Below are 22,719 nucleotides of genomic sequence, written 5' to 3'. Positions count from 1 at the left end.
TGTGCCCAGTAGACCTGCAAAGCAATCATTTTAAAAGACAGTATCTGTTTCAATTTGTTAGAATTGTAAACACAGTGCAAACTGTAGCTTTTCATATTAACAATGGTGGGAAATGTTTTGATTGCTGTACAAAAGAACCAAAGTCCTTAATAAAATTAAGTTTATATTTCAATGTTTTTAACATGCTGCGTGCAATATTAGATTTGGTAGAAAAGAAGATCTACCTAAGATTAGCTTTTTTTGGAAGGAAGTAAGAATGATGTCCTAGACTAAAATATATAATTTTTTATAGGCTATCATTTTATGGTAGAACTCACTTTGCAAGGAATTTAGCTAGAAATTTAAATAATTTGCTTTCCTATTATGTTCAAGTTATATATGATTATGAAGTGTTATCTAGTGTCTCATCAAGCCATTAAGTATGATTAAATATTTTATTATCAAAGGTAACTGTTTCGTTCCCAGTTCTAATATCAGATTCATGCATATCTAAGTAGTGTGAACTGTTGGTTTCATCTCTGTGTTCTACAAACCAGACAGACCTTCAATAGTATCATGGACAGATTCAGGAAAACACTGGTTATACCAACATCTTTTCAGATCACCTTAGTTCTCCATCTCTTCAGAGACTTTCACTATCCTCTCGTTTAAGACTGCTAAAGGGGTGACCTATATACTGTATATGAGAACAATCATACAAAGCTTTTCTTTGGACCACTAATTTCAAGAAAAAAAGACAACCCCAGTGGGCATTCTGTCATATGTTTGGAGCAAGACACCAGCTGGGACAGGCTAGTAACCATATGAAGGACATGAAACCTGAACCTCTCCAGAGTGTGTAATTTCAACGGGAACACTGAAAAATCTTAGGAAAAAAGTTTAGGGAGAGAACTTTATACAATGGGGCAGATAAACCATTAACACTATTTTCTTGTTCTGACAACCAAAATGCATCATCAGATATTCAGAGCTGGCAGACTGTTGGCCCAATGCGTCTGGTCAGTAAGACAAAGTTCCTATAGATCAAAGCAATTCTACTGTGTCCTCCAAGCCTAACATGCTGTACTACAGAGCAGGGGTCCTCAACCTTGGCAACTTTAAGACTTGTGGACTTCAACTCCCAGAATTGCTCAGTCAGCAAAGCTGGCTGAGGAATTCTGGGAGTTGAAGTCCACAAGTCTTAAAGTTGCCAAGGTTGAGGACTCCTGCTATAGAGCAACCTGGGTTTCAAGTCAGATCTCCATGATACATGTTAAGTCAAGATTTTTATCCAGAAATAAATTCTAGATAATGGATACCTTACTAGTAACTGATCTAGCACTGAAGAAATGCTCTTCTGGAATGCAGGAACCATTACCACTGTAACCTGGATTATTTTTGTTCCAGAAAGAAAAGAAGAAAAGAAGCCAAGAGCAGCCTGTCTTCTTTTCTTTGTAATACCACCATTATCTCTGCCAAAGTTTACTTTGAGGATGTTTCCCATCCTTCACTGTCCTGATACATCTTTTTGTATCATACCTATATAAAATTAATAGTATTTTATCAAAAACAATGTATGTCCTAATATTCACATGTGCCTCAGATAAATCACAGCTGAGTGTCCTCAGTCCCCTAGTCATTCCTTTGGTGGTAATTCCATCATTGGTAACTTGACTGGCCCAGAACAGCTCTCTTTAAAGCAATAGTTCTAGGCACAACAGTATGCATCATCTGATTCTATGGATTTTTATCTTAAAATTAACAAAATTACATTATCTGATATATCAAATATGTATCATCCTACTACTAGATATTTCCTAATCATGAATCAAAGTCTTACAGCTCAATCCTATAAAACCCCAGAAATTTCAGTGAGTGTTATTAAGTACTAAAGTGTTAAAACAAATGATTAACTTACCTGAATCCTCTGGCGAACAGGATCAAGGTTATCCAAATTTGTAAAAGCATATAATAAATATGTGTCAATACTTGGCTTTATCTCCAATTCATCCATAGTTTTGAGGACATCAATTACACCTAAAGAAAACAAATACAGGTGTTAAACAATAGCTTGTTAATGGCTCAGTTCAGTGTATGAAATAAAGATTACAGTGCTTTGTAAGTTTAGATTACTTCAAGTTTTTTTATTTTATGTTGGCAAAATTATATAGAAATCAGAAATTACATTGGCCTTTTGTTTTACTGTATTCTGCTTGATTCTCTTCCAACACAGGTTATCTGATCCTAGGCTGTCAATTTTTCTACATGCTTTCTTCACACAATGAAAGTAGAAGGCAATTAAAGTTTAAATAGTTGGAAAAGGATTTTATTTCTGATAGCATGCTGAAGATGAGAGCCTTTAGCCAACCTTGGCTGATCTCAAAAACTCCACGGGTCAGAGTAAGTAGTAAACTTTTAAAAAATTCTGGAAGGCAATGACAAACCATTTCTATTACACTGCTGAGAAAACTGCATAGATACAATCACTAAGAACCAGGCATTTCCAAGAAGAACCATGATTGGCAAAGTCTATGTTCTAAAGATGCTGGGGTAATTAATTATCCCATCACTATCAATTTATGTCTTTTTAGAAGATCTACATTTTTGGGGGGAAGGCTCTTCCACAGCACCTCTACAATAAGTAACAGCACTACCTGGTTTCATCAATAATTTTACCAAGAAATTCACTAAGTTCTGCCAAGTTCATTAATTTCAATTTCTGAGCATGAATAGACCATTTTAATATGCAGTGATATTCCTTTTCTTTCTACAACTATTCCTCTTTCCTTTTTCCTGTTTTTTTCTTTAAATGTTCTAATTAATATAAGTTTTATATTCTTATAATTAATATAATTACATCAAGTACATTTTAAAGTGAAAGCCAGTTTGGTGTACAAGAGTGGTTAAAGCATCAGGCTAGAAATCAGGCAACTGTGAGTTCTATTACCGCCTTAGGCACAAACCCAATTGAATGGAAGAAAGAAAACTGCAGGGACTAAGAGTTCATATAATTCCTCAGTTCAAGCTTACACCACAAGAGAAAAATATAGCACACCTTGTTTCAAGAAAGACTGACACAGTAAATTGAATTCTAAATGCAACATTTAGAATTACATTGTTAAAAGAGTCATGGAGTCGCTATCTGAAGAAACACCCCACAATTTTTAACAATATATATAAAGTTTTTCTACATTTTAATCTATACAATATTTATGATAAAAAATTAAGTGATGCCATTTTTATTAACAATACTAAGTGGCTGCATCTGAGGCTGAAGGATTTCTACAATGAAAATTCCAAACTTCACAACTGCTTGCCTATTCATCTTCCCATTTCTCTTTTTGGCAAGAATAATGAAATCTACACTTACTGGGAAAGAAATAGGATTAAATAAAACATAGCTAAATTTGAGCTTGTTATGGTATATATAGTTTGGGGATAGTTGGAGGAGATGCAAAATACTGCCAACAATTTTTAATTCAAATGTTGTATTAGGATATTCTCCCCAGAACTCTTAAGCATTTTCAGGAATGTAAAGAGTTAACACGAGACTGTTGTTTTATAAAGACTTTTCTAAAAAAGACTGGCACTTTTATTGCCAGAAACAATTAGGGAATACTTGTTTCAGCATTTAGCCTAAGTTGGAATATGACTGTATATTTTAAAATAAAATTGCAATATGAACTGCCTGCTAAAAGCTCTTTTTTTGTTGTTTCTGCATTTTGTTTGTCATCCATGTCACACTAACAACTCTGCATCTCATTCTAAAACACATTATACTGTGAAATAAGATGAAAAAGACAGTTTTTAATTTTCCCAAGGGGAAAGTACTTCTCTTAAAAGCATCTTTTTATCAGTCCATTCTTTCTGAATAACCAATAATGCAAACCAAAGAATTAGATATTGTCCTTTAAAATTTAATATTTGTTCAATTCTTACTCATATCTCATAGACACCGCCATCTGTAACAGGGGAAAGTGTATGTTAAACGCTTAAGCCTACTTAAGAATCCAAAAACTGAACATTTTAGTCCTTCAATCAATATGCTGTCAGATCATGATAGTTCATTCAACAATGGAGGTTTTATGCTTTTATTATAACTAAGTTCACATTTAACTTATCACTGCAAAGAAACATGAAAACCTCATCTAAAAGATTTGTTTCTTTTATATTTAGAGGAAGAATTTGCACAAAGTAACATGGTTTTAACATCTTCCCTATATTTCAGTATTGTGTCTTTCAAGTTCAGAGTATTAAAAGACAGCCAAGGCTACTGTGACAAATTGAACCTTGGCTAGAACCAAACTAATATAATTGCTCTTTGTAAAGTTCCAAATGTGACATTAACAGTGACAAAATAAAGTAAGAATGCAATAATAACCTTTCAAGGCAATTGTTATGATATACAGTACACCACTACATAAAAAGACAATAATGTTTTGATAGAGTTGTGCATGTTGCTGAGTTGTTCTCATGTGCAAATATGTTTCTTGCTATAGGGATTACAGTATGTGTTAGTATTAATGATAACCAAAATCTGATTAGAAGTACTAACCTTTGGTGTTTTTATTTTCCTGGTGCTGAGCCAGCAATGGCCAAAAATAGTGAGGTTTGAGACACAAGCCTTCTTCTTTTATTATCTTCATTATATCAATAGCTAAATCTTAAAAGATCCAGAAAGAGAAACATTAATGAGTATAACAACATATACACTAAAATGTTCAACAATGTTAAACAACAAAAAGAAATACCAGTTTTCTTTGCTTCCAATGCAAAGAATAAACTCGATAATAGAGGTGAAGAGTGTAAGTTGCTTGCTTTTAGCTCATTGCAGAAATATTTCATCTTAACCAAGGGCTGCAAGAAATAAAAGATTTAGGAAATTTTAAGCTCACCACTTTTCAACAAATCATTCAAAATCACAATGACAATAAAGCATAAAATCTTGAAAAACAGTTTTTTTAAAACTTTGACTGAGAAACCCATGTTACACTTAAGAACTATGCGAAGGGGAAGAATTCCTTGGATTTCAGTCCAGAATACAGACAAAAATAAGAGACAAGAGAATGTGATCCTCTTTCTAAGTAGGAATATGGGAAGAACTTATTTCATTGGTAATCTATGCACTTAGTTGGGGAGAGGAAGATAAGAAGTGCATAAGGAAACCCTAACAGATCAGAATATAATGTTTAAGAAATTAAATAAGCTAGATCTAAAAATCTGCCAACAGAAATAGCAAGACATATGGAAAGCTTTCTGCCAATTCCACACTACATAAATCCCTGAGAGACTCACTTACAAATATGAATTTGTGAAAGAGGATTGGATATTGGTCAGCTCTCCATAGCACAACCCATTCCACTTAGAAAAGCCCCAAAGATTTTTAAAAGGGTCCAGTGACTGGCAGGGGAAGGAGGGACTGAGAAAGTTAATTCTTGTTTGTTCCTGACCCTAAACAACAATAGAACCCAACTTATTAATTTGAACACATCTTTTAAAATCAACCCACGATATAAAAAAAATAGCTTGAGAAATTTTGTTAGAACGTAAGCAGAAATGCACTTTTAAGCCTTCACATACCATTTCCATGTTTATACAGTGTTGTAAAAAAAAGTTGCACTGGGTATTGTGTTTTTCACAGGTGAGCCCTAATGCCACAAAAATTGACTGCAGAACTTGAAAAGCTGTATCTTCTAAGTTAAATGTTATTAATCTCAGGCAAAGATTCTTTACATCTACATGTTGGAATAAAAACAAGAGGGAAAGATGTAAGTTGTAAGATTCTGACAAGAGTTTATAAACATGCATTTTATGATAACCTCAGTAAAAGGGTATTAAGATGTGCATTTAAGCATATATTCAAGAAATATACTCTACCTACAATTCTGGTTCTATGGCTGCTGTATAAATAGGACACATTAATACATTTCATTTACCTTATATTCCCCACAACTTGTCATTAACAGACTAAAATAACAATCTATATCCCGAAATACTTGCAGGAAAATATACCTGGTATGCCTTCTTTACTAAACTTTATCTTCTCCAGAAGATTTTGTATATACTGAGGATATCCGGCCTTAGCAAGAGTAAAAATGATATCCATAGAATCTCTTTCAGAAAGATAAATGTCAGTCTTTTCAATATTTTTCAGTTCCTATATCAGAAAAATGTCATCTGTTAGTGTTGTTATAAATATCACAATTGCTGTTCTTTTATTTAATTTTGTGGGTAAGACAAAAATGAATCTAGCTGTCAATTATAGACTTTTGAGAAATGTAGCCCTAATTAAAACAATGGAAGAAAGTAGGCTTAATATGAAGCAAAAGACTATTTTACTGGCTTATGATCTGGCTATTAAAGTATGCAATTTCATGAACATTTAACTCAATTCAGCCATCTTCAATAGCTGCTAACTTCCCCAGTACTACGGTCAACAATACAGGTATCTTGTTATGTGTCTGTCAAATAAAAGAACACACAGTTTTCCAAAGAGAGCAGTACAGGTGAAACTCGAAAAATTAGAATATCGTGCAAAAGTTCATTTATTTCAGTAATGCAACTTAAAAGGTGAACCTAATATATGAGATAGACTCATTACATGCAAAGCAAGATAGTTCAAGCCGTGATTTGTCATAATTGTGATGATTATGGCTTACAGCTCATGAAAACCCCAAATCCACAATCTCAGAAAATTAGATTACATGCAATCAATAAAACAAGGATTGTACATAGAACAATATCGGACCTCTGAAAAGTATAAGCATGCATATGTACTCAGTACTTGGTTTGGGCCCCTTTTGCAGCAATTACTGCCTCAATGCGGCGTGGCATGGAAGCTATCAGCCTGTGGCACTGCTGAGATGTTATGGAAGACCAAGATGCTTCAATAGCAGCCTTCAGCTCTTCTGCATTTGTTCGGTCTCATGTCTCTCATCTTTCTCTTGGCAATGCCCCATAGATTCTCTATGGGGTTCAGGTCAGGCGAGTTTGCTGGCCAATTGAGCACAGTAATCCCACAGTCATTGAACCAGGTTTTGGTGCTTTTGGCAGTGTGTGCCTCTCCATTCTTCCTCCAGACTCTGGGTCCTTGGTTCCCAAATGAGATGTAAAAGTTGCTCTCATCAGAAAAGAGGACTTTGGACCACTGAGCAACAGACCAGTTCTGTTTTTCTTTAGCCCAGGTAAGACGCTGCTGACGTTGTTTGTTGTTCAGGAGCGGCTTGACAAGAGGAATACGACATTTGAAGCCCATGTCCAGGATCCGTCTTTGTGTGGTGGCTCTTGATGCACTGACTCCAGCCTCAGTCCACTCCTTGTGATGGTCCCCAACACTTTTGAATGGCCTTTTCCTGACAATCCTCTCCAGGCTGCGATCATCTCTGCTGCTTGTGCACCTTTTTCTTCCACACTTTTCCCTTCCACATAACTTTCTATTAATGTGCTTTGATACAGCACTTTGGGAACAGCCAACTTCTTTTGCAATTACCTTTTGAGGCTTTCCCTCCTTATGGAGGGTGTCAATGATGGTTTTCTGCACAACTGTCAGGTCAGCAGTCTTTCCCATGATTGTGATTCCTACTGAACCAGACTGAGAGACCATTTAAAGGCTCAGGAACCCTTTGCAGGTGTTATGGCTTAATTAGCTGATTAGAGTGGGAATATTGAACCTTTTCACAATATTCTAATTTTCTGAGATTGTGGATTTGGGGTTTTCATGAGCTGTAAGCCATAATCATCTCACTTATGACACATCACGGCTTGAACTATCTTGCTTTGCATGTAATGAGTCTATCTCATATATTAGGTTCACCTTCTAAATTGCATTACTGAAATAAATGAACTTTTGCACGATATTCTAATTTTTTGAGTTTCACCTGTATCTATAGAAAAACTCTCAGATTAATAACATGCCTACAAGTACCAAATACTGATTTAATACTGATATACTGCATTGGCTAATTATGTAAGCAAGTCTTAAGACAATAATACTAGACAGCTTATCATAAAATTGTCACTGCAGAATTCAAACCCATGACAGAGCTTAACACAGTTATTGCTTTGCTTACTAATAAAATTATTGTGGCTATCATTAACAACAGTTATAAGATTAATGAAGTGTTCTAAGTTTGATGGTTTCTATCTAACTGTAGACATTTGCCAATACACATGGACTGCAAAACAATGGGACTTCATAATAACCGCAAAGGACTAAAATAGAGTAAGTCTTCATCTATTTATACATGCTGAGCTAGCACAGCTCCTATTGAGTTTTTTGTAAGTTGTCTTTCTTTTCTTTCTGTGTCGTTATACCATTTCTTTCTGTCAGCCCCACAACTCCCTACTACTTTTGTACATGTGAAAGGAAATAAGTTTAGGCATGCATAATCAATGATTCCTTTAAAAAGGGGATACTTTTATAGACAATTAATTTTAATTAGGAACATTCTTATCCTAGACCTACTTCTATTTGCAGCATTGCCGTTATATTTATTTGTCTATATATGCAAGAGTATCAACTGCAGATACTTCTTGGATGAAAAAGATATACAGAATTAGCTTTAGGTGGCTCTGGTAATCCTAAATTGACAGGATATGGAAATTGGGCTTTACATGGGATTGTTGTATTTATTTTTATGTGTGTATTCATACAGCATTCCCTGTGCAATTCTAAAAGTTGTAGCTTTACAAACAAAGGGCATTACCTCTTCAATTCGGTTTATGTCACCTTTTTCAGCATATGCATTCAATAGTGCCAAATAAGTCTCCGAACCAGGTTCAATTTTAGTGTCTTTCATGACAGAAAGGATGTTGATTGCATTGTCCATATCTCTGAAACATTATGGAGAAAAATACAATACATATGTATTTCACTTATTTTAAGTATATATAGTGTCAAAATTACATGTATTTCACGACTGACATTTGTCCTTAGCCCATGAAACCAGAAATTCAGAATCCAACATTTATTAACATTTAAATAAATGGCTGTGTAAAAGGAAATGAGTGCAAAATTAAAGAATAGCTATAGCATATATTAGAAGAAAAGCATCAAGTTTTAAAATTCTATTTTTCTTTTATATAAGGTGCTCAGGAACTATGTTAAAAGATGAGAGTAAACTACTAAAAAAAAAGATTGAGATTCACGGCAAAAAAAGTATCAGAGTATATGAGATGTGGATATTTTCAGCAATTTGAGATTTGGACTGATCCAGTAATAAATATTCAATATCTCTCTGAAAAAACACTTTTATGTCAGAAAAATCCTTTCCAACAGCCCACTATAGGCAGCATGAGGAAAAAATATACAAGATGTCAATTATCTACTCATGCTGCTTCTCTTGTCTGTGGTTTGGAGTTTTTAAAACCTATCTAGCAAATTAAATGAGCATTTAATGTAATTTCATATGTGTGTAGGCCCTTAGGATGTTTCTTGGAACATTGATCAAGCAAACTCACAAATTCTAGCAGACACTCACACAAAGATATTGCTTCATTTTAATGAGCAGAGCTGCTTTTATTCAAGAAATCCTCATTCATATCAGAATGGGCAGAGATCTCTGAATAAGGTAAGGAAGTTCATTATGAAGCATACTTTATTGTAACTATTCAAGCTATTTAAAAATATACTTGCCTAATTAAGATTAAGCTTAGACAATGGTTTAAGGAGAATAAAAAACATAAATTACCCAGCTTTTGCATGACCAGTGACAAGGGCGCTGAAAATCAACTCTGTTATTGGGAGATCTTTGCTTTTCATAATATTAAGAATTTTGCTGCAAATGAAAACAAAATCAGAAATATTTTCTCTTGAAAATATGAAAAATGTATATAGACAGATAGTTAATAGACAGACAGAGGAATGACATCTACATTTATTTTGTTAAAAGAGCTATGGAACAATATTCTAAAATTTGATTAGCAAAAAAAAATACAGGTCTATCTACCATTCTGCCTGAGAATCATTTTTTTTAACCTCAAGGAGATATTTTAATTGAAATTCTTTGAGAGCCACAGGTGGATTGCTGGCTTCCCACTCATATATTAAGACTATGGCCTAATCAGGAAAATATTTGTTGAAAATTCTCCAAGATTTGGAGTAAGTTATACAGAAGTTATACTATACTCAATATAAACACAGATTGTCCCACAAGATTTATCTCAAGCTATTTGTTTATGTTGTTACCTGGATCCATCAATATCTCCCTTGTTGCAATAGGCAGCAATCAGTCGCTGATATGTGACCTGTAAAACAGAATTAAATATGAGAACTGTTATTTATCAAATAGTACAGTAAATAATGCCTTTATGAAATACCTACTCGATTGGGCTGGACATCTGTCTCTTCCATTTTTGTTAGGAATTCATCTGGAGAGAAATCATGTTCATTCTGGAGATAAACTTTTAGCAAAGCGTTATAATGGCTTACGTCAAATACAACACCTAAGTAAGAAATTGTAAAGAAAAATAAAATTCAGTACAATAAAATGTTCATACGATTGTTTGACACAACAGTAATATACAGAAAATGGACTAAAAATTAAAACACATCAGATTTTGGCAGTCTTGGTTATATATATATATATATATATATATATATATATATATATATATATATATATATATATATATATATATATATATCTGGATACTATTGATCACGAATGATGGGAACTGATTATCGTTGGTAGCAGATCCAATCTAAAATTTCTCCATTAAGTAGAGGAAGGGTAAGTTATACACTTTAGTACATGGCATACTGTACAATAGTTCTTGACATTTGATTTCTTTCAATTATTATTTTTTAAGTTTGGAGTAACAATGACTTATGGTTGGCACAAAAGTAACATAGGGAATTTAAGTCATTTAGGCAGGGGAGAAGGGGAAGGAAAAAAGTGAACATTCATATTTTTCTTTTGTAGCACCAAGTTGCAGTTTGGAGCTAAGTCTAAAGCATCCAAACTGATGCTGAACACCATAAGCCAGTGGTGGAGAACCTATGGCACGGGTGCCAGAGGCGGCACTCGGAGCCCTCTCTGTGGGCACACGTGCTGTTGCCCCAGCCTCGCCTCCCTCCGTGACCCCCTCCTCTCCAGCAGCCCCCCTGGAAGAGAGTCGCCCCCGAGCGTGGCCCACGCAGAGCAATGCAGCCAAGGACATGGCAGCCAGGCAGCGTAGACAAGACTCTGCCCTCAGGCCCCATCACGCACAGTTGATGCTACGGGGCGCAGGCAGAGGGTGTGGCTGCCATGGCGCTGCTGGGCGATCTGTAGCGGGCCCTGGAGACAGTGAGTGGCCCTGTGGGCAGGCGGGGTGGGGGCAGAGCGGGGGCGGGGCCAGTTTTTGGGCACTTGGTCTCTAAAAGATTCGCCATCACTGCCATAAGCTGTTATCCCAAAACTTTAAGAAATACTACCAGCTAGGTCAGTTAAGAAACCCAGGTGGAAAACTGCACAAAATTTCATCTAATAACCTGACAAGCAAAACACAAGATCAATAAACTTAAGTCTCAAAAGCAGTAAACGTAAAACTAATTTAACTGAAGATAAAATAAAAAGTTTGCTTTTACTATCAACCCCCTAGATGTCAGCATAGCTCTCAAAATATGGAAACCAACCTGAAAACTGTCATAGCAACCGGTATTAAAGAATGGTCAATACATAGAATATTATTAAGCCATTTATTTTTTTAAAAAAAATACATGCTGTTCTGTACGGTTTATTTTACTTAAAGAACATACCAGCATCTTTCAACTTTGTCCACATGGTATGAGCAAGGGCTGTTCTTTCATGTGGAGGTAGCTCAGGCAACAATGAGCCACAGCTTCTTAACAGCAGCAAGGCCTGGTTACCATTTGGAAATCCTAAATTAGAACAAAATAATTTGGAAATGCAACAACTTTCAACTTTCCATAAATAAGACGCTTTGAACAGTTTAAACATTCTAGTCTTTCTTTGTATCAATTAGTAATGAAAAACAAATCAAACTCTACAGAAGAGGAAAATATACAGTCTTAAAGACAGGAAGGTTTAGTATGCCCATGCATATTTGACTAGAGATACACTGAATTAAAGATATACCTGAACAGTTAGTCTTTGGCACACAACTATAATGGAGCCTGCCCCTTATAATCATATGTTGTGACAGTGGTAAATAGATCAGTCACATGACCAACCCTATTTTTGTGATGGTTTTTGCAGCAATTGTTAAGTAAACCAATGGAGGCCCAATCGTCAACATTTCAAATCAAGGACTTAAGGCTCTTTTTATGGGTCAGTTATAACTTTGAACAGTAAATAACTGGTCATAGCTTGAAGACTACTTGTTTTAAATTATTATGTATGTTGCATTATGCATCTAGCTATTATTATAGACCCTCATTAGACTTCTCCAAATTGTCTGGAATCCTGCTGGCCCATTTAGAATCATGAGCAACTTTTGTGGAAGCCATCACAAAACAGAGAGAGTCAATTTACAAAATGGCTCCATGAAGAAAAAGAAAACACTGAACATAGAATATTAGGAAAAGTATGGAATAAAAATCCACTACAAAGTAAAAACATACAAGACCAGAAGAAAGCCCATTTTGCCAAATCTTAGGGGGAAATGACATCTACAAACTATTCAATTTTAAATAAGATTTTAAACACTTAAATGGATACTGAAATTCAAAATAGTTTATAGCTATAAAGAACCACTGTATGGATTTGCAGGTTGAAGGGAGGAAGGGTATACTGAATTTTCTATTAAAGATATCTAGATAACTAAAACAACAATGGTTTTTCCTTAGTTTGATACTTTAGCCCAGTGGTGGCGAACCTATGGCATGCGTGCCAGAGGTGGCACTCAGAGCCCTCTCTGTGGACACGCGTGCTGTCGCCCCAGTCCTAGGCCTTCAGCTGGGTTTTATAAAACCTTTTCGCTTTAAGCAAAAAAAAAAAAAGTTCAATCAATTTCAACTTCTCATGGGAAAAAAAAGATCTTGCAAAGTTGGAATTGATTGATTGAACTTTTTAGTCCTACCCAGTCTGCCGTTACCACCGCAGCCATGCCCACCCAATTGGCCACACCCACCCAATTGGCCACACCCACCCGGCACTCGACGATGCATAAGTGGGTTTTTGGTTGCAGTTTGCGTACTCAGTCTCTAAAAGGTTCACCATCACTGCTTTAGCCTCTTGGGCAGAGGAGATATGTAGAAGGGGATTCTAACTTCTATAACATCACACTTGCAATATTTTTATGCATCACATCTACTGCTCACATACACAGAATTAAAATTCTTATTGTAGGCCAGGCATGTCAAACTGCCGGCCCACAGGCCGGATGTGTCATGCCGAAACTGCACCCACTCCATTGCTGGCAATGGGGGAAAAGTCACAATATGTCACGAGACGTCATGAGTTTGACATGCCTGTTGGAGGCCCTCTAAAACAAGACTCCAAAAGAAATACAAATGTTACATTTGTTAAAAAAACAATATCAATAATTAATATATTAACACAACATTTGCATTGGTGATGTTCAATAAGAATTAACATTAAGAAGACAACTCTTTACCTGTTTTGCAGGCATCATGAAATATGTTTTCTAACAGGGATTTAGTAATGCACCCATTTCTTCTGATAGAATTGTCCATTTTGTTAAATGCCCAGTCAAAAAACTGTATCTGCTTTTGTTGAATAGGGAACTGCTCTTGAACATCTCTGTTTTCTTGGACTGCAACTGTAAAGAGCCTTGTTGGGTACATTAGGAATCTGCAAATCAAAACAAAGTCTATGAGGCACCACAATACTTTCCTGTTAAGTAAAAATTACTACAAGCTACTTAATTTTATATCTAAAATGTTAACAAAGCAAAAGAACCCAAAGTTAACACCAGTCTGCTAGTTATCAAATCAATGGGCATTATCACTACAGCAATATTTCCACATTATGCACAGATTAAGGCCGTTTTTCACATATTAATGTAATCAAGGGTGTCATGCCAGTATGTGCTACCATATCCTTCCACCTTTCATCCCTAACCAGAATTTAAAACCAACAAATCTTTGCAATAAATTCCATTTTTTCTTAACCAAAAGTAGTAGCCCCACTAGATTCACATAACACAGGTCACTTGGATTTAGGAAGGTTCAGATTGGTAGAGAATGGGATTCTGTATGTGTCTTGATTCATACCCAAACATTGCCCCAGTGATAGGAACGAACCATTCATGATGGAGGAGAACCATTGCCACACAATACTCTCTGTTCCCAACTTTTACAGCTATTTTAGAAGGATATCATGATCAAGAAGGTATCAAACAAGACTAAGAGAGTCAACCTCCCACTATCCCAAACACAAAAGAGTGACCACTGCCATTTCGTGTCTATATCCATGACTGAATTTGAACTGAAAGGACCAGGATAAGCTCTCTGGAGTTGTAACCCTATTGCTTTCCCAACAATCTTCCTAAAAAGGAAAGTAAGAGATAGTCCAAGAATTATCCAAAACAACTTGAGGAATGGCTTCTTTGGGGTGGGGTGGAGTGGGGGCTAATACTATACCACTGCCTTTTTCATGTCTAATGACATCATCCCCTCTTGCAAGGGGATTTGCTACCCCTTGAACCTAACTTGACTTAGATGAGGGAACTGAAGGGGAACTCATCACATTTGCAGATGACACCAAACTGACAGGAGTAGCCAACACTCCAGAAGACCAACTAAGGATCCCAAAAGATCTTGATAAACTTGAACAATGGGCCCTATCCAACAAAATGAGTGTCAATGTGGAGAAAAGCAAAGTTTTACATTTAGGCAGGAAAAATCAAAGGTACAAGTACAGATTGGGCAAGAACTGGCTTTAAAACAATAACTGTGAGAGGGACCTTGGAGTCCTAATGGACAATCACTTAACCATGATCCAGCAGTGTGCAGCCGCCGCCAAAAAAGCTTATATACTCCTGGTTGTATAAACAGAGGCATAGAATCAAGATCACGCGAGGTATTAGTACCACTTTATAAAACCCTAGTAAGACCACACCTGGAATACTGCAGCCAATTTTGGTCACCATATCACAAAAAAAATGTTGAGAGTTTGGAAAAAATGCAGAGAAGAGCAACTAAGATGATCAAAGGCCTGGAGACTAAACATACGAAGAACGGCTGCAGGACTTGGGTTTGGCTAGTCTAAAGAACAGAAGAAATAGGGGAGACATGATAGCAGTATACCAGTATTTGAGGGGCTGCCACAAAGAAGAGGGGAGTCATGTTATTCACCAAAGCACCAGAGGGCAGGACAAGAAACAATGGTTGGAGACTGATCAAAGAGAAAAGCAACCTGGAATTAAGGAGAAACTTCCTGACAGTGAGGATAATTAACCAGTGGAATAGCTTGCCCCCAAAAATCGTGGGTGCTTCATCACTGGAGATTTTTAAAAAGAGGCTAGACAGTCACTTGTCTGAGATGGTACAGGTTCTCCTGCTTGAGCAGGGGGCTGGACTAGAAGGCCTACAAGGTGCCTTCCAGCTCTATGCTATTTGTCACCTTCCTGGTAGCATTTCTTCTCAATTCAAGAATATTAAGGCTGGGTTCACATAACACAGACATGTCAAACACAAGGCCCGGGGGCCGGATGCGGCCCGCAAAGTGGTTTCATGTGGCCCACGAAGCCATCCTGGAAACAGTGAGGGAACGGTCCCCACTGCCTTGGCCCTGGCCGGCCGGCAGCCAATGTACAATTTTGTGGTGGCCATCTATGCTGAAATGCATTCAGTCTTAGCTCCACAAGGCCATCTGGAAACAGCGAGGAACCAGCCCCTGCCGCGTCGGCCCCACCCCCTGGGTGCATGCTGGGGAGGTGTCACCCTTCATGAGGAATGAAGAAATGCACCATCACCTGGAAGTGGCCAGCAAATGGCCCTCGCCTACTTCATATATCCGGCTTGATGGGCTCTGCCCTGGTCCCACCCATTTCTGCCAGAGATCCTCAGATCTGTCCCACTCCTGCCCAGGCCCCCACAGGCACCCTTGACGTGAATGATGTAGAGCTGGCCACGCCCACCCATTAGGCCACACCCACTCCATCCATGCCCACCCAGTAGGCCGCACCCACCCGGTCCCCCGAGGGCAACCGCAATGCTGATGCGGCCCTCAATGAAATTGAGTTTGATACCCCTGACATAACACATTAAGCCAGTGATGGCGAACCTTTTAGAGACCGAGTGCCCAAACTGCAACTTAAAACCCATTTATGTATCGTTGGGTGCTAGGTGGGCATGGCCCATTGGGTGGGTATGGCCCATTGGGTGGGTGTGGCCAATTGGGTGGGCATGGCCCATTGGGTGAACGTGGCTGTGGTGGTAACTGCAGACTTGGTGGGATTAAAAAGTTCAATCAATCAATTCCAACTTTGCGAGATCTTTTTTTTTCCCACGAGAAGTTGAAATTGATTGATTGAACCTTTTTTTTTTGCACACGATGGTGGAGACCTAAAGCGAAAAGGTTTTATAAAACCCAGCTGAAGGCCTAGGACTGGGGTGATGGCGCACGTGCCCACAGAGAGGGCTCTGAGTGCCACCTGTGGCATGCGTGCCATAGGTTCACCACCACGGCTTTAGGCTTTCTATAGTCTTTCCATCTGGGTGTTAATTTCTTTTGCCTATGGTGCTATTATTTACATATGGTGCTATTATTTATTTAATAAGGTATAATTAGCTGGATTCACAAAGCATTTTCAACCATGGACTCTGCTTTACAAAATAAATGCTTCAGATCCACACAATCATACTAAGCCAAAACTAAACAAACCACAATAGAGCTTTAGTGCAGTGTGAGAACCCAGCCTATGAATAGGTTTATACAACGTACTAAACAATGGCTTGATTAATGATAGCCTACTAAAGTAAGAAAGAAGTGAGTTATCCATTGCATTAGGCCACAAATCATAAAAGCTAGGTTTATTCACTGTGCTAAGCCTTCATTTATTACCTTAATAAATAAATGAACAACCACCATATGTTTGTTTTTGATTTATTTTTTTAATTGGATTCTCCTTATCTAGTTTTAGGATCTATGTGAAGAACAGATCACATTTTAGGTTATATTTACACAAAAATTTTGAAAATTCAAGAGAGTTCACAAACTTTTAAGCATCACTAGATAGCTATACCAAAGCAACTTTTTTCTGAGCACAAGAGAATCCTGCCTAGGAAGCATCTATATTTCTTTATAAACTACAGTGAAGCAGAATGAATGTTAAACATCCATGTAAAGGAAAGAAAAATGTCATTCCCATACTGATTCCCAGGAGAATAATTCCTTTAAAAATATATGATAGGCATGTACTCCAGGAGAAGAAACCCTGCAAAATCTTGCAATTCTTAATGTCAAATTGGGTCCCCAGGGACAACAGCATAAACAAGCTTATTCTAAATTTAAATTAAACGTGGTTTAAATCAAAGCATTTTAAAGAAAACCAGAGAGCAAACTCTTGTCCACAGTCTACTTTATAGTTCATAAAGTTTACAGTATGGTAGAACATCAAACATGGGCCCCAATTTCATTCTGCAAAATCCAGTCCTAGGTCTTTGTTTATGAACTTCAGCCTAGAATTGTATTTAAACAAATAAAAAGGTAAAAAATAGAGGACAGGTTTCCAGTGATGCATAACTATGCTCAAGAAGTGCCAATAATCCATACTTGTGCTAGGTCATAGTGTTTCTCAACCTTGACAATTTTAAGGCATGTGGACTTCAACTCCCAGAGTTCCACAGCCAGCATTGCTGGCTGTGGAACTCTGGGAGTTGAAGTCCACATGCCTTAAAATTGTCAAGGTTGAGAAACACTGTGCTAGGACAAGTTTGTTATGTGGATCAGTTAATACTTTGATAATTTACAGATAAGTGGACTTCCAAGTTCAGGAGCTATGTCTATCTGGCAGCATGGTGAGGAAACCAGGGCATTCAAGTTGATGCATAAGAGGTATGTCAACCACATGGCAACATGCCTGCTTGGACAGCCACAGCGGCTTTACCTGTTCCAAGCACAGAACTAATTGGATATGAGAGCAGTCTCAGTCCTTGGATGAGGTGATGATACCAGAAAGAATAATTTACAGGTATTAGGAGTACCTTTCAGGACAAAACAGATCTGTACAAAAAGAATATACAATGCCTAAGCGAAGAGGACACTAGAATGATGGCAAGTAATACTGAAAATAATTGTAAACAACTTTTAATCTAATTCTTGAGAAAAGCCAACAAAATGAAAGTTCAGGGGGAAAAAAATTCCTAGAGAATTTTTATATACATCTTAATAACCATTCCAAGGGGGGCAGCGGAAGAATAAGAAATAAATGTAGTTAATCAAGTCATAAGGTCAGAAAGGTAAAGGTGCTTGCCAAATAAACTCCAGGCGTAATAAGACTGTTCATAGGTCCTTATATGTAAATGCCAGACCCCTCCAAGACAAAACAGTACAGTACCTGGCATCAGAAGAAAATACAGACCTTGAAGAAATCTAATGGAGTGGTATATAAGCAATGAAGTTGTTTCTGCCCTCTATAGAAAGGTGTACTGGGGAGAATTTGCTCTATATGTCAAAAAGGATCTGGTGCCATAAAGCACAATGTATAGTAAACATAGCCAGGCTAACAGGAACATAATATTAACAAAAGGCTAGGAAGAACAGCCATATTTAAGCAACTGGAACTACATGAATGTTGAAATCAGGTGATAAATGTGGTGAGGTCATTCCAAGCTGGATTAGTGATTTTCCAAATGATGCCGGATTATACCTTCATAGGCATCATAGTCAATAATTACATGATTCAGTTTTCTACCACTGAATTATAGACACAGGACTGCATGGTTAAATACCCCTACAAAACACGCCATCTTGATAATAAAAAAATACTACCAGTGTAACGTAATGGCAGCACTCAAAGCCTTAGTGTAGGGGAGTCAAACTGGTAGCCCGCGGGCTGAATGTGTCACGCGCAGGCCACGCCCACCCCGGGTCCAAAGGCAAAAAACATCACGATACGTCACAATACATCACATGACACGATCAAGTTTTACATCTGTGCCTTAGTGACTAAATGGTGACTTAAATCTTGTTTTGAAATGTTTTTAACTAGTGTACAGGTAGTCCTTATTTAACATCAGTTTTTTCAGCTGAATGAAAGGTCCTTGTAGTTGTGGCCATCACATCCCTGCAGTTCTGCAATTTGGACACTCAGTAATCAGCTCACAATTATGTGGTTGTAGCCTCCCATGGCCATGCAATCGCTATTGCAACCTTCACTGCCAGCTTTTGACCAACAAAGTCAATGGGGAAGCCAGCAGGTGATTGCCAATGGTGGTCACATGACTCTGGGACACTGAAACTGCACAGGTTTCACCTAACAACAGCAACTGGGATTGCTGAAACTCCCATTGTAAGTCAAAGCAGTCACATAATGTTCTGTCTTATGACCATGTCACTTACCAACAGAGCAGAGTACCCAGTCCCAATTATCATCAGTAAGCAAGGACTACCTGTATACAGTTCTGGTCTCTGTAAGGATATTGAAAAGTTAGCTCTAGGAAATGGCAGGCAGAACAATGTGCTGAACAGAGCAACCTTGTAATTGCTGCAATATTTAGAAATTTAACTTTAGGGGGAGGAAGCAAAGGATAAAATAGTTATAAATTTAAGCAAGATATGGAAAGCACAGATAAAGGAAAACTCTCCAGCCAGATTCCCTCAACACACTAAACTAAAATGTGACTAATTATGTCAATCTAACTAAATAGTTGATTTATTGTTTGGAGCAATATTTCTCACCCTCAACAACTTTAGATGTGTTGTGTTTAATTCAAATTGTTGCTGGGGTGGAGAAACACTAGTTTACAGTGTTGCATAAAGAGGTAGTTGGATTAATTCAGTAAAGCATGGTTCACTTAAACAAGGAGTAGGTAATAAAAATGCATCTTCCTTTCCATAGTATTAGAATCCAAGGATGCTGGCTATGCTTGAACGGTGGAATATTCAAGCCAGATAAAAGGAGGGTTTTGTTTTTTTTCCAGAACACCACATATTTAATGATGGAAAATCACTGACTCAATCCGTAGCAACGACTACCAGGTTAGGCAGAGGTTGGTTAAAGGGAAAAGAACAATAGCCAAATACTCTTTTCAGACCCAGAGACGGTTTGCCTCTGAAAACCAACTCTTTGCTGCGTACTTTACTCTGCAACTACAGTAATGCGGAACTAATAAAAAGAGGACACCGGACTTGATGGGCCTTCGGTCTGGTCCTCCAGCTAGCAAGTCTGACCCGGGCCAGATCGGCATGGCCTGTTCCAACCTACCATTCCCGCCATCCATTGGGCTGGATTACAAGCCCCATAATCCGCCACGGCCGAGGAAGCCTGCAAAAGCGTGTTGCAGACCTAAAACAATCTGGGCTGCAAATACTCGGACGATCGTTAGAAAGGAGCAAAGAGATACAACACCACCCTCCCAAGTGTCTCCACTCCCGGCCTGAGAAGCGGCGTGCTTTCCTCGGGGATACTCACGCTCTGCTGGGGTTGCTATTAAAGTTGCGGAGGGTGGCCGAGGACATCGGCGACGGGAGGGGCCCCGGAATGGCGCGTCCCCCTCGCCAGAGCAACAGGCGTGAACGAAGCCACACGGCTGACCTGAGCAACCCCGCCATGGCTTTTCACGCACGCTGGTGCAGCAAAAGAACGCAGCGGCCGAGGGGGAACACGTGACCGGCAGGAGGTTGCATTCACCGAGAAAGACGGGGGGGGGGGAGCGTCTTGGGAAGCGCTTTGGCAAGATCCGGTATGCTCGAACGGAGGAATACACTACAAGAAACCCAGATGCTGGAGAAATTGTGTGACTTATCCTGAGGCGTTAGGATTATTCTAAAAACATATCCGCGTTTTCTTTTAAGCCCCAACAGTTATAATACATCCCTTTAAAAAAAATGGAACAGTCCAAAACGGATTTACGTAGCTCAAGGACAAGCACGAAGTGCGGCTCGGGCCACTCAGAATGGAGCCCGAAGTTTCAGTCTGCAAATTATTTATTATTGCCCCTGGTAGAGTTACGTTTTCAAAAGCCGCAGCAAGACTTGTGTTAAAAATAAAAACCGCGCAGTCCAGAGACGGACCAATTCAAAGAGGTTTTCGAGATTCAGCTATGACTCAAGAGCCCTTAAACTCCGGGAAAGCTATTTGTCGGCCTTCCCCTTACTTTCGCTTCTTGCAGGGGAAGGCACGTGAGCCTCCCCACTTGCGCATGCGCTTTAATCACACGCACTCTGATTTTAAAAAATTGCCTAGACCGCGGGAACAAAATAACCAGCGAGCTCTTTGGTTTACCCAGTTTCTTGGCGGTCGTTGGAAGGCGAGGCGCGCCTGTTTGGATTAAAGAATACAGCCGCGCTTCGATTTAAATCCGAACCGCAGTGAGCCTCCCCAGCGAAGGGGAAGCTTAATCGACAGTATAATGAATCTCGCTTTATCTATCCCAGGGGTAGGCAACCTCGGCTCTTTTATGACTCGTGGACTTCAACTCCCAGAATTCCTGAGCCAGCATGGCTGGCCTGAGGAATTCTGGGAGTTGAAGTCCACGAGTCATAAAAGAGCCGAGGTTGCCCACCCCACCCCGACCTATCCCAATGCTTCCGGCAAACCACGATTCTAAGATTTCTATTCTAAAAGATGACCAGGGAGGCTAAAACATAAGGAACGGTTGCTGGAACTGGGCATGTCTAGTTTAATGAAGAGAAGGACGAGGGGGCACATGATAACAGTGTTCCAGTATCTCAGGGGCTGCCACAAAGAAGAGGGAGTCAAGCCATTCTCCAAAGCGCCTGAAGGCAGGACAAGAAGCAACGGATGGAAACTAATCAAGGAAAGAACCAACCTAGAACTAAGAAGAAATTTCCTGACGGTTAGAATTTATCAGTGGAACAATCTGCCTCCAAAAGTTGTGAATGCTCCAACACTGGAAGTTGTCTGAAACGATGTGGGGTTTCCTACCTGAGCAGGGGGTTGGACTAGAAGACCTCCAAAGTTCCTTCTAACTCTGTTCTATTTTAATTATACCGCTGTTGGTGCTCTTGCTTGAAAAAAATACATTGCATTGAGAAGTTTTCATTTAGTATCTGGCCATACTTTAGTTCGGAATAAGCAGATGCATCAACTCCAAATCTACAAAATATTCTTAATGTACAATGTGTTGGTGGTACAAACTCTGGTGCACTAAAACCTGCTTGGGTGGGCACAAGCAATCTGTGAGGACTAGCCTTAGTTTGCCAACTAGTGGTAGAGCTTGACCACCTGCTTCCCTTGCACCCTCCCCCTCGGGGGGGGGTGTCTGATTTCTATAAGGTGACCTTAACCTTAAAAAGGTTTTCCGGATTGAGTTTCCTCAGAGGTAGAAATGGTATTACTGATATTTGGGCATATTCTACCTGGTTGTGCTATATTTCCCAGTTTGGTGTATAGTTAAGGTGGTGGCTTAGAAACCAGGATGCCAGACCATCGCATCCCTAAACAGCTCTTCTATGGTGAGCTGTCTCAAGGAAAGCGATCGCACTGGGGACAAAAGAAGCGATACAAAGACACGCTGAAAGCATCTCTCAAGTCCCTGGATATCGACACCATCTCTTGGGAATTTTTGGCGCATGATCGACCGACATGGCGTACCCTGGTTTACCAGGGTTGCCAGACATATGAACACAGAAGGACAATCTTGGC

At 38.7% G+C, this 22,719-nt stretch overlaps 1 protein-coding gene across 1 annotated transcript in view; it reads right to left on the bottom strand.

The window, feature by feature from the left end:
* LRPPRC (leucine rich pentatricopeptide repeat containing) overlaps positions 1-20,689 on the bottom strand; it is a 99,789-nt gene extending 79,100 nt beyond the window's left edge. Inside the window, exons 1-12 of the mRNA XM_015813088.2 lie at positions 20,524-20,689; positions 13,540-13,736; positions 11,720-11,842; positions 10,301-10,422; positions 10,166-10,224; positions 9,669-9,755; positions 8,685-8,811; positions 5,992-6,136; positions 5,560-5,714; positions 4,731-4,836; positions 4,535-4,642; positions 1,898-2,016 (exon numbers count right to left, since the gene is read on the bottom strand). Coding sequence (XP_015668574.1) covers positions 1,898-2,016; positions 4,535-4,642; positions 4,731-4,836; positions 5,560-5,714; positions 5,992-6,136; positions 8,685-8,811; positions 9,669-9,755; positions 10,166-10,224; positions 10,301-10,422; positions 11,720-11,842; positions 13,540-13,736; positions 20,524-20,663 — 1,488 coding nt within the window. The 5' untranslated portion in view covers positions 20,664-20,689. The remainder of the gene's footprint in view (positions 1-1,897; positions 2,017-4,534; positions 4,643-4,730; positions 4,837-5,559; positions 5,715-5,991; positions 6,137-8,684; positions 8,812-9,668; positions 9,756-10,165; positions 10,225-10,300; positions 10,423-11,719; positions 11,843-13,539; positions 13,737-20,523) is intronic.
* Positions 20,690-22,719: the final 2,030 nt, after the last annotated feature.

The sequence above is a fragment of the Protobothrops mucrosquamatus genome, unplaced genomic scaffold (genome assembly GCF_001527695.2).
Source record: "Protobothrops mucrosquamatus isolate PMUCROS unplaced genomic scaffold, P.Mucros_1.0 scaffold134, whole genome shotgun sequence".
NCBI lineage: Eukaryota > Metazoa > Chordata > Lepidosauria > Squamata > Viperidae > Protobothrops > Protobothrops mucrosquamatus.
The sequence above is the reverse complement of the archived record's forward strand: the minus strand, read 5'-3'. Positions and strand labels throughout refer to the sequence as shown.